Below are 13,073 nucleotides of genomic sequence, written 5' to 3' on the forward strand. Positions count from 1 at the left end.
CTTTAACCCTCTCTGGCCTAGGTTCGGTTACTTTGTAGCACTGCCTAATATCAAGGCTGAATCGCCTGAGGAGGTGCATGCAGTGCACACACCCCTACTTAGACTAATTGTTTATTTTCTTGGACCTAAAGTTAAAGGAAAATAATGTTAAAATACTCATTACGCAAAGGGGCCCGTTTCCACCATTTGGGAAAAAAGAAGCCACACACTAGGCTATCACATAAATCCCCTTCCCACACCTTGTTCTCTTTAGTGGGCAGGCAGGAGAATTCTGCAACAGGTGTCTAAAGGGAAATGTAGCCTAGGCTATGTGTCTTTGGTTAATAAGTCACATGTAGGCTGTTTAATTAGCTTTCTCTTAATGGTAGACCTTTTTCTAAAGGAAAGCTCATTCAACCACCTGGTCTTTTCTTTTTATGGTCTGAACTGAAGAGGAATCTTAATTAGAATAGGTAGCTTTATGTCATATCTATTTTCTTCCCTGTGGAGAAAAGGTATTTTATGTTTCCTCATATTGCTTCTTAAGATGGGAAATTAGATGATAGGGTTTTGTAGTGATCGATGCTCCTGGTTTAAAGTCTGATTGTAGCCTAAATATGCACCTCAGCAGTGGCACAGAATTTACAAAAGTATAGGCAGGAATGGAGCAATGAAAATAAGCCACAGGAAGGTGAAATAAGCCACATATTTGGTTTCAATGTTATCCCATTCTTGCCTGATAAAGGATTTCAGTATTGTAGCACCTACCTCTTATCCTATAGAGCCATACTGTTGTAATATGTGCAGAATTAATTTTGGCATTGTTTTCCATGATATTCAAGGTTTTCCCTGAAAAAGACATTGTTTGGATGGTTGTCGTTGCTCTGATTGGTTAGGTCTATCCAATTGAGTGCAGAGGCATTCCCCCCCTGTATTGGTTGAAACACACCCCATAAAAATGTCCCAATGGAGCAATATCAGACTCATATTCTGACTAGAATTGAGTATGACTACGTCAGAGTAATGAATACCTCCACATCTTCACTTCTGAGAGACTCTGCCTCTATGGGATGCTATTTTTATACCCAATGATCATAATGACAATTAATCTAATTAGTTGTGAAATGTTCCTTTATCAACTATTCCAGCCTTTTGTTGCCCCTGTCCCAACTTTCTTGAGATGTGTTGCTGGCATCAAATTCAAAATGTGCTTATATTTTCCATGAAATAATCAAATTGTATCACAAACAAACAGCAAGCTATAGGCCTACAGTGATTCACCACCCATGTTAATAAAATGAATGTAATTTATTTTAAAGCAGAAGGAAGAAGAGAAGATTTATTTGTTCTTTAACACATTTTTAAGCATTACTTTATTTCCTCATTTATTTTCTGGATTTGATTTGATAAAAAACTGAAATATTATACCTCCAAAGTTTAAGGATGGAATTACAAATGAATGAATTCTGTGTCTCAGTGTCTATCCAAAATATAGCAGTAAAAACTTCAATAAGCACCAATATGTGGCGCTTTTATCCGACACAATCAGTAGCCTTACACTCACTTCCCAGACTCAGACACAGCCGATCATTCCATCTCCTTCTGGGTTATTCTCATGTCATCATACCGCACAACCAAACTCCTGTACAGCTTAACTGCATCTTAACAGGCAAACATGCAAGAGACCAAGGAGGCTTATGATTCTGTTTTTGTGAATCTGCTTTTGTGCTGTAGCTGAACTGCTGATTCACTTTGATGGGGACACAAACAGGTGTCTTTCTTTTAAAAAAAGAAAGGGGTAGAGGTCAAAGTGTTTGCAAAAAGGCTTCAGGACTCTTCTGACTCAATGGGGTGCGCTGTGGTGGTGGGGGACGAAGATTCCAGATCTGATTGGCTAGATATGCAATCCAGATCTGCCTGGACATCTGATAAGCCCAACTTGGAACCTGGAAAGAGAACATAATAAACGTGTTATATAAAGATTTAACACAGCGACACTGCCGCCAAGCTGTGTAGATGTTTTACCAGGCTTATTTGTTTTTTTTCTTTCTTTTTACACTAAAAAGCATATAGATGGCATTCAGTATTAAATAAATAACTTTTGAAGTTAATACGATATTTCTCAGGAGATATGTATATTGGGCAATCATTAAAGTTGACAAACCCTGAGTTAGCGTGTAAATTGTTGATGTTGTAATGTATGGGATGCACACATAAATCTGCTGTGAACTCAGAAAATTACTTCCTGACCAAAATCAGTCATATTTCACTTGAATTTTGCAATAATCTAATGGAAGTCATCTGTTTCACAACTTGCATCAACTTTGGTGTTCTTTATTTAAACAATGTGTTTGTATATGTATGTCTGTGTGTTGTTACACACATAATCATTATATCATATATTCACCTTCTCTTTTCCTCTTTTTTTAAACCCTTTATCCCACAATCATTTTCATTCCCTTCTTTTCTTGGGTCAATGGGTGCAGCGCTGTGTATTGTTCATGTGGATGAATTTCATTTTTTTTTAACAAAATCCAAAACAAAAACAGTAAAAGCACTAATGCTTTAAGAGTTGAATTAAGATCGGTCCTCGTGGGGCTTTGTTGCACATGAATCATACTTGATGCCTCCCTTCCCGACTTACTTCCCTCATACTCATGAACAGGAACTCTATTCAAAACATGAAACTCCACTGATCAGCATACATGAAGAAACCCCCAGGAGTTTCTGGAGCTTAACGAGTGAGTTAAACTCTATGCCACAGGAACACGGTCACCATGGTAATCCTGGCTGCCCATGTCAAATGGGTCAACAGTCAGTCATTGGACTATCATACAGCACAAACTAATAATCAAACTTTCAGACAGATTTGGGAAATATCCAACAAGCAATATAATGACAGATACTGTGCAATATACATAGACAACAGGAAAGCCAGGTGTCAGGTACTTTAGCCATGATGATGAGAAATATAGAGTACAAGACAAAGGAGGTGCAAGAATATTCAAGCAATAACATTCATGCAATCATGCAGCTGAGAGCTTCAGGTGCACATGCATACACAACTGGCCTTTCTGATAAATGTTATGGCCATGCATTGATGTCCACACACACACACACACACAAAACACCATGCATTGCTGGCCATCAATTATTCGTTTTTGTCTGTCGAATGCGCTAATGCGAGGGAGTGAGTGCTCCACCGACCTTAGCGAGGCCAGCATCCCGTTACTGACACACACAGGAAGTGGGAGAGACGTCATATGAGTTATGAGGAATTGATTCTCTGACAGAAAGTGGTCAGGATGACAAGTCAGTGAGGAAGGACACAACTAGTTGCAGAGGTTACAAAACACTTATGGGAAGATGACACGATGGAGGCACTTGTGGACACAATATGACCAGAACGATTTGAAATGAAGAAGAAAAGTAGTGGGATTCAGTTTATTTTTGATGATCATTTAACTGTCAGTACAGTAAAAATGGCCATCTAATATTTCACGACAGGTTCTTCCTTGGCTCACATGCAGCTTATTATTTCACTCATTTAAAATGGCATATCTTGAATTTCCCCTTGGGGATTAATAAAGTATGTATGTATGTATGTATGTATGTATGTATGTATGTATGTATCTGTCTATCTGTCTATCTATCTATCTATCAAAACGTAATAATCAGGTATTTTGTGAGGTAACATAATAATCAGGTATTTTGGAGTAAACACGGTCCACAGTGCGATGTTGGAATGAGTGTCTTATCACTTGAACATGTTATAATTTTGTTGTGCCTGGTAACCCATAAAATCAGTCAAACAATTGTAGACACATTTCAGGATGAGAGGAAACTCTCTGCTGAGGTGTACAGTACCTGACTTCTTGACTGTCCCTGGGGTACTGTTTCCATTCCCACCTGGTCCTGGACCGCCACTTTTTTTACTCAGTAGGCTGTTAAAGAAGTTGGCCAGGACACCCTCGCTGGTCTGGCCCCCTGTAGTTGGAAACAACCACCGTTACCAGAGAGATAAGAGAGACAGTGACTTTAAAATCTCAACAAAACAGAAACTGGACTGTAGTTTGGGGATAAAACGAAGTACAAGAATCAGAACCATGCAAGCCCAAGACATGAAAGATGGCCATTGCTCGAGAGCGGGTTGCAGGACTGTTGAGGTTCCCGCTGGAAAGGTGGACGAGCCAGATGGGTGACAGGCAGAGGAGAGGAGAAGTTCAGACGGAAGGCATGCAGCCACACATTTAAAGCATGTCCAGTGCACACACCTTTCATGTTTGGATCTATCTTCTTGGTACCTGATTGCATGGGCATGACACTGGCTACATTGGCTGTGGCGGAGCGGTTTGATGTCCTCGGCGAGCCACTCGGCCCCCTATTGGTGGAATCCTGGTGAAAAGCAACACAAGGGGTGATTATGTTCTCTGATAAGAATGTTTCTCACTTGGCTCCCTATTGGTGGAATCCTGGTGAAAAGCCACCAATGGCCACTAGTCAGAGTGGAAGTCTACTTCAGAACTACACTTAATATTTTATTCTCATCCAACAAAGGTCAATGGACCAAATAGATTTTTTAGGAGGGAGATGAGATGCTAAATAATACTACGCAAAATGTTCTTTTTTTGTTTACATGCAAGCCTTAATGATTATTTAGAGGAAACTATAAAACATTCTAAACAGCAAATCTTATCTGGGCACACACTTACCACAGGTCTTCCAGCAGCAGCTGGAGGATTTTTTGCCAGAAGTGACTAAGAAGGAGGAGACACGCCAGAATTAGGAGGATAGTCCAGATGGCATTAAAGCATGGAGAGTTTTAGAAGTCCTGGGCCCTCAAAATATCTTAAAATTTAGCGCAACATCTTCTGACATTTGTCCTATTTCAAACAAGCATGCACAGTAACTTTGGGTTTTGTAGTGATATTTCATGGTGTGTGTGTGTGTGTGTGTGTGTGTGTGTAGTTGTCAAGTCTCTCCGTACCTGCAATTTCACTAAAAACACCTGGTCATCTTCAGCTCCAAGTTCCTTTTCATGTACAAACTTCAAAAACAAAGGTTGTCTTTAATCAGAAGCACTTTAAAAAAACATCCATTATCCACACAGTTGGTTCTGTTTTCACTCCATAATCTGAGCAAAAGATGCTTTGCTTTAATTCTTATTACATTGGAATTCCCATTTACATTCTACTCATCTCCATGGATTGGTTTGTTTGCTAAAACCATCTCTGCAGCAAATACTTACTAATGGCAGTTACCATGTCTACACATGAACGCACACCCACCCACACACACACACACACACACACACACACACACACACACACACACACACACACCCCACTACTACTAGAAATACACAATTTCAGAGGGGTGCTGATAGAGGCTTTAGGTTTGCCTCAATGGAACACACCTCTGCAGACTGAACAGCAGTTCTCTAAGTGTAAATCAAGTAAACGGAAGCTGCAGGAAGAGATATGAACCATCAAAGTTATGTGAACCACCAGAAACTGGAGTCTTAATCAGTGCGCCATCACATCACACACACACACTGACACGCCTCTAACATTACGCACACCACTGACACGCCTCTAACATCACATACACCACTGACACACCTCTAACATCACATACACCACTGACACGCCTCTAACATCACGCACACCACTGACACACCTCTATCATCACACACACCACTGACACACCTCTAACATCCTTTACGTGTATGTAACTGTGAATATCTCATTCTCATTACAGTGTTTGTATGGTTACACATACTTTACCTTTCCCAGTGGAGGGTTAACAATAACGTCTTCAAAGTTGTCATTCATTTTCAGAGACTGGAAGTTCTCATACAGGATGGCTATCTTCTTTTCATTGTCCCAACCTGAGGGGCTAGGTATATAGTGCATACAGAGATAAACAAATGCAATGTTCAACAACAAATATATAGGTAATATACTGACATCTTCATGTACTATATTGACATATATTAGTATATATACTGTATATATACTTACATAAATACAGAGTCTTTCTCTACTACTTGTGCAGGGATATTAAAAGGAAACCCATATAGTCTATGGACGAGGTATTTATATAACAAATCTAGATTTTTGTTCTCCTTCATTGAAGTGTACAGCAGTGCAGCCCCATCTATGAGGTAAATGTCAAGGAAAGTGTGGAGAGAGAGAGAGAGAGAGAGAATTATCCTGTTGTCTTGTTGCACAACAGACTCATACTCATCAGTTCCACTGAACACCAGCCATGGTAAAAGGATACACTCCAAGCAGAAGCGACGAATATGTGACTGTATGAAATCAAAATGTTCATCTCTGTAATCGTGCTCCTTCTCCAAACTGCTAATGGCATCACACTGAAAAGGGTTGTGAAAGAGAATACACGGTCAAAGAAAACAGAGGTGGTAAGATATTGATATGCAATGGATGCAATGAAAAATCATTGACTTTAATTTACCAGAAAACATATATACATATAATGTAAATACAACCCGAATTCCAAAAAAGTTGGGACGTGCTTTGTGAAATGTGAATAGAAAAAGAATGCTATGATTTACAAATCATGTCAACCCTATATTTAATTAAGAATAGTTAATATCAACTACTGAATTTTACTATTTCATGGAAAACATATGCACGTTTTGAATTGGATGCCAGCAACATGTCTCAAAAAAGCTAGGTGGAGGGCAACAAAAGGCTGGAAAAGTTGCATAATGATAAAGACAACAAAATAGGGAACATCTCAGAGAGACTCTCAGAAGTAAAGATGTGAAGGTATTCATCACTCTGGTAAAAATGCCCCTGTCCCATCATTTTTGAGACGTGTTGCTGGCATTAAATTCAAAATGAACATATTTTTTCCAAAAAATTATACCATTTCTCTCCTTCAGTTGATATGTTGTCTTTGAACTAATCTCAATTAAATAGAGTTGACATGATTTGACACTTTACAAATCCGCAATACGGATTGTATATGTATTATAACATTTTGCAAGCCAATTTTTAATCTGCTTTTATGACGTGCATTTTTTAAGTTAATACAATAAAGAATAATAATAAATGCATTTACCTTGGTACATACTACCATCATAGGGACCCCAAGGTTGTGTGTGAGTGTGTTGTCCCCAAGAGGGAGTAAGACATTGTCGTCATCTGTTTCACCCATGGTTGGGTTTCTTCTCTGGGGAGACGCAGTTAAGTCACTGCCTGGTTCTGTGTACTCCTGGTACTGTCTCATCACTAAAATATAGTGAGAAAAAGAGGAAAGGATATACATTTGGATGCCACAATATTTAAAAATGGAGCCCCTTGAGAGCTCCCCCCAGCCCTCAACCGTAAGCAAATTGAGGTTTTTTTTTTTTTTGGCTAGCATACAGTAGCTAGCCTAGCATTGGCCATTGAATTGAATGGGGGCAGTACTTCCTCACTCTCTCTGAGTTTATTACCTCTATGGGTGAAATGTGTGTGATAGAAAGTATGACAGAACTCACACATGTGAGTGAGTTATTCCAAAAGAAAATCCTGATCTGAAACAATAACAAATACATCAACCAAACAATTTGTTCACCTCCTCAATGGCCCAACTTCCTATTCATCACACTTGAAGTATTGAGTATTCCTTTAATATAGTCAGTAAGTCCCCTGACTGGTATTTTACTCTACACTGTCTTGTCCTGCCCTGGTTGCACCGGATTGTTGTGGTTTGCAGAAGCGCAGAGAACTCTCTCTTTTCCCTTGACTGGTATGTTTTAGCTGACTGCGCTTATTTTTTAAACAAATCTTGTGTTTTTTTCTAGCATTGGCTAGCAATTTTCTAGCATTGGCAAATATGATCATGAATGTAGCCAGTAGATTATGTGGGGGCTATGCATTAATAGCAGTTTACTTTGTGAAAATCAGTTAGAACATAACTGAATCTGGAACCCTTATATTAAATGGCTTGTACATTTTGTAATCCATATATAATTTTGCATTCATTGATCAATACAAAGATACCATAGATGCCGCATGCTGTCTGTTTAGATTATCAGATTTACTTGATGACAAGCTGTATGATGGCAAGCATTCTGAGCCATTACGTAATGTAATTGTACTGCCATCCTCTGGCAGCACAACAGAATATAACTGAAACATGAATGCACTCTGCTGGTCATGTAAACATAACTGGGTCAATGGTTTATCATTCATCCAGAGAGAATGAGTGTGCACCATAAAAGTATGAATATGATAAACAACCATGATGCCATGTCAGTGAGACCACAATGCAATCCATTCATATTATGAATGTATTATTAAGCTAATATACTTTGAGGGACAAGTGAACATTTCCATGGAAAATTACATTTTTTGTAACATCCATAACGCCAATAAAATGTGATGGTATGGTATGATGTGAATGATTACATGAAATTTGAGCATTTGCTATTTTTGGCTGAAGAATGTACATGAGAAAAAATGCACAAAAAATGAATGTTATCATTCACATCATACAAATGCCAAGGCATTTCACTGGCGTTATGGATGTGACAAAAAGTCAATTTTCCGTGGAATTGCCCGATCTAGAGCATGAAAAAAAACAAATCATATGTCCTTAAGGTATCTCTATAAAACCCCATAAAGAATATGAGATATGGGCTTTGAAAAAAGCTGAATTATTTATCAGGCCACATTGGAATGACAGAAGCTTGCACATTCAAACGACTGTGAAGGTGTAAGTTTTCAGCTGACACCCTTGCAAAAAAACAGTGTCTGGCAAAACTACAAACTCTACCGATAGTTCACATCCATCAGTACAACTCACAGTGTGGAATAACAAGAGATTCCAGTGATATACTTACTTACCTAATGTCAATTTACCCTTACATAGTTTATATTAGACCGATATTTATCTGTTACTGTCTATTAACAGACCACTCAGGAGTGAGTGACATTGTACTGACATAGTCATTGTGCATCTAAAGTGCATACAAAAAGCAGAGCAATAGCAAACTTAATGAAGCGCTTAGCGAAACGCGTTGTTTGCTCTGAATAAAAAAATATGAAAATAGTAAATAGTGTGCGGTGACTTTGATCTTTCACTTTTGGTGCATACAAAAAGCACTTCAGACTGAACTAGTTTTGTCAACATGCAGCAGTCTATCTATTCCCATCCCGCATTCATTAACTTACGCCTCTGCTCCATGTCCCTCATGGTTTCTGGGACGATCCTGAGCTTGTCGATGTGCTCCCGCACCACACTCGCCCACTTCTGTAAGGAGTCTATCGCCAGCCAGGGCCTGGACATGTCAACAACCAGCAGGATCATGGTGTTGGCAAGATTGTCCTGAGATACAGCAAATTTCTGAAGACCTTTGTGGTACAGGTCACCATCCAATACCCAAGCACTACATCTGGTATGGTCTAGATAGGCCAAAAATGAAAGGATAAAAAAAGGTTATTTCTTAATACTTCTATAAATGTCCTGGAATTTCTTTCCAAAGACATCGTCAACTGCAAAATAACTCAACTAAGGAAATCCTTACCGTCAATGTCATCATCAAGAACATTAAAGTACATATATTCTAATCCTCTGCCTTTCATGTACTCCTCCACGCCTTGGAGCTTGGCAACCAAAGTTGTTTTACCAGCCCTGGTTTCACCTAGAGAAATGACCCAGAAACAGTCTTTAAGTCACAGGGTCTAACACCAAAAGACAGTTAATAATGACTAACAATAAGACTAAACAAAAGTCATGATTTTCTTCTAATTCTTTATTTGATTTATCATTTTGTATAGGCCTATCTATTTTGTCTGTTAAGCTGCAAAAATGCCTGAAGAGTTGTTTAAGCAAATCAGGAATTAATATGCAGATTCAGTTTTAGCCACTTAAGTCCTCTGAATAACTGGCAGGTGCATTACTCTGAGCCAATCTGCTATCAGCAGGGCCAGCCTCAAGAAGTATCTGTACAATTAACATAACATGATAGTAGATGATGCAAAATATTCCTACACCCCAGGTCATAGGTTAATGAACTTGCTATATTGCACACATGAACGACTAACTTTTCGCAGGGTAACACCCCAACGCGTAAATATTAAACAATAAATGATGCTCAGTTTTGACCTGGCCTGTCTTTATTGTATTCAGACAGGCAGTCACCTTATATATTTAAACTAACATAGCGAGACGACTTGACAACAACAGAAAGACAAGCAGACACTCCCTGTCTGTCTAGACCCTTACTCATTCATTCTTACAGCAAAGCGCAAGACACACAATGCACGCGCAGTCTACGGACAACGCAAACACCATAATACACTCACCCAGGACAAGAACATTTTTACCAGTTGGCAATTTCGATCGAGACCGCGTTGTTACTTCACTCAGAATAGAGGACCTATGTGGGAGACATCACAGGATGCATATCAAATGACAGAATCACTGAATTTCTATGGCATTGATGCAGTAAGGTATCACAATTTACATGCGTCTGTTTAGCTACAGTAGCGCCCCAAGCTCCGACTGGGATTTAAGTGATATGTCTCTGCTTACACATGCACGCCTGATCTGTCTGTAACAAGTCTCACCATAAATTCTGGCCGTCATCGTCTTCTGCACTTTGATTGTCTACCGTGGGATAATTTCCAGACGGCGTTGCAACGGTGGATGCTCTTCCCACGGCAGCCATCTTCACTGCTTTACTACAGCCTCCCAAAATAGAGACCCGGATGTTACCACATTGCCCAATAAAGTTCAATAAGGGTGGGGTTGCAGTTCATTCTATTCTGACAACTCTAATGAGATTTTCTTGACAACACGTATGTTAAGTTAGGTGTCGGCGAAACATTTATTTTTCATTTGTTTTTTTTTAATCGTATTTGGTTCCAGGCATTACGTTGCCAGTTCCACGACCCACTGTCAATGTCTCTAGAAATAGGCTTGATAACATTGAGGAACTTTTCAGGGAATCCAATATTATCCTTGATTTTTTTTTTATCAAGTTTCTTCCAGTTCCACTCTTTCCCATGGCGTTTGTCTGTATACAACTGAATCGCGATGCGGGGCGCTGTTCAGTCTGTCGGTGCTGAACAGTTCCAGGAGAGGCACGCTGTGGATACTGTAGTCTCAGAACCAAGGCTGTAATCAGAATATGCATTGAGGGAGACACATCACCCAATATTAGAATATGCCCCCCCCCCCCCCCATATAAATAATAGCCTATAAAAACTTTAGCAACCACTGACGGAGAAAATGATTTAGAGGTCTGAGAATATAGCTAGTAATAGTCTTTAAAAGGCTATTTATTAGAGATAGCAACTCAATGCATCTCTCAAGCAGATGAAAGGGTTATGTATCGGCTTCCAAATGTAGTCTAGTCTATAGCCTTTAATAGACTAATCGATAATTAGTCGCATAGCAACTAGCAACTTGTCGCGTTATGAATGCTCTCATACCACACATTCATTTGCAGCTTCAACTATTGCAGTGACGTATGCTATGCTACAGCAAGTAACTGAGGGAACTCCCGTTTTTGTCCCCATCAAGTCAATAACTCCAGTCAACACCAGAGAGCACTGTTGTAACACATACTCACACATTCACTCTTCTTATAGTTGAGTTATACACTAGCCTACACTGCTTTATTGTATGCTGCGCGGAGAAAGTCAGACAGAGCAGTGAAAGAATCTGACACTGTGCCCAAACATCCCTGACAGTCGGATGTGGATTGGTTGGCGAATGGAGTGAATCACTGATTTCGTTTTCACTTTGAGGCAGGTTTCGTTGGTTTCCCATGCCACTCGCAGAATGGACTGAGGATGGGGGTTCCACTGTTTGCTTGGCGCATCCATCTGTGATAGCTGAGTTTGTTCTCGTCACTCATCAAATACAGGGCAAAAAGAAGTTTCCGGAGCAGAATCTGGGAATATTTGTTCATGTTTACTGAAGGTGAGCGTCATTTTTCTTACTGGACTTGGTTTGTCACTTTCCATATTTATTACAATATGTATTTTTTTTTTATTTTTCCTTTATCAGACTTTCATTTCCTATTTCAACATTTCACATTGCAACTAATTCAGCTAATCTTCAGATCGGTCAATCAGCTGATACCCATGGAGCTACAGTACATGTCGTAATCTTAAAAAAAAAAAAAAAAGTATCAACATTGGTGAACCAGGTGTATCCAGAAGCTGGTTAACGACCATCGTAGTCTATCGAAGTAACAGCCCAGCACCAGCAATCAAATGAACAATATCCCATCTAAATATTACTCCACTTGAAACTTGTGAATGTTTCATGTGAGACTGTAGCCTATCAGATAGATATGACATGATAAACAAAATTAAAACCTGTTGGCTGCAAAAAGCCAGTCATACTCCAACTTAAATGTAAAATGTCACCAAGGAGTTATAATGATCGAAATAGGGCAACTACAACAAAAGCAGTGAAGGAATTACCTCTTCTGAAGGAAATCATAAGTAGCCTATCGATAAAGTTACAATTGCTTGTAGGCTAGGCCTATTTGGCTTTACTGGTGCTCAAATTCCAGCAGTTACTTAATAAGACGTTTTTACAATAGAAACGTTTTAATGGTTGAACGTCCATTTATTGTACTGAAAACATCCTATTTGCTCATTTTTTTTACCTAACTAATCTAACTAGTGTTATCCTGCGCAGTATCCAGAGGGTATCACAGTGCGCACCCATATTTCCAAACAGCATTGTGTTAGTGCTCAGTTAATGGATATTCAAAAAAAATGTAGGGTACCCATTTCTCTGAGAGGGTACCTCTTCAATGTATGTTACTCCTCTTCAGTGTATGTCTCACTCGTTTGTGGGAAGCCCATGTTACCATCCAAGGCAGTGAACAGACCTGTTTGTCTCACAGGCAGACAATACCAGACTATTAGGACCACTGCAACAGTGTCACATTCTGTCTGCATTCAGTGCTTATCTGTTCCTACATATTGAGTCAGTGAAGTCCAGCTGGTGATGTTGAAACCGAGTCTTCTTATTCTCAGCATTTAATTGTAATGGCTAGTGGCCAAATGGACCATTGTAAGAACCTAAAATGTTGTTTGAAGTACTTCCGA

The 13,073-nt window shown here is 39.3% G+C and overlaps 2 protein-coding genes across 3 annotated transcripts in view; one reads left to right on the top strand and one right to left on the bottom strand.

The window, feature by feature from the left end:
• Positions 1-1,335: 1,335 nt before the first annotated feature.
• LOC121720869 (cytoplasmic dynein 1 light intermediate chain 1-like) lies at positions 1,336-10,703 on the bottom strand. 2 transcript variants are annotated; one of them, XM_042107339.1, is made up of 13 exons: positions 10,569-10,703; positions 10,305-10,378; positions 9,524-9,640; positions 9,171-9,401; positions 7,072-7,241; positions 6,265-6,358; positions 6,003-6,138; positions 5,766-5,877; positions 4,967-5,026; positions 4,692-4,736; positions 4,284-4,374; positions 3,847-3,966; positions 1,336-1,925 (listed from the first exon to the last, which is right to left on the bottom strand). In XM_042107339.1, exons 1-13 carry the CDS (start codon positions 10,667-10,669, stop codon positions 1,807-1,809), a joined length of 1,470 nt encoding a protein of 489 aa, XP_041963273.1. In that variant the 5' UTR covers positions 10,670-10,703; the 3' UTR covers positions 1,336-1,806. The 2 variants fall into 2 exon arrangements, with proteins under 2 accessions (XP_041963273.1, XP_041963272.1); XM_042107338.1 differs by having other exon boundaries at positions 4,254-4,374.
• Positions 10,704-11,559: 856 nt separating this feature from the next.
• Positions 11,560-13,073, top strand: part of cpne4a (copine IVa) — a 56,155-nt gene continuing 54,641 nt past the window's right edge. The window contains exon 1 of the mRNA XM_042107874.1: positions 11,560-11,928. The gene's annotated coding sequence lies outside the window, so the exon portion shown is untranslated. The remainder of the gene's footprint in view (positions 11,929-13,073) is intronic.

This window comes from Alosa sapidissima, chromosome 10, assembly GCF_018492685.1.
Source record: "Alosa sapidissima isolate fAloSap1 chromosome 10, fAloSap1.pri, whole genome shotgun sequence".
NCBI classification, from domain to species: Eukaryota; Metazoa; Chordata; class Actinopteri; order Clupeiformes; family Clupeidae; genus Alosa; species Alosa sapidissima.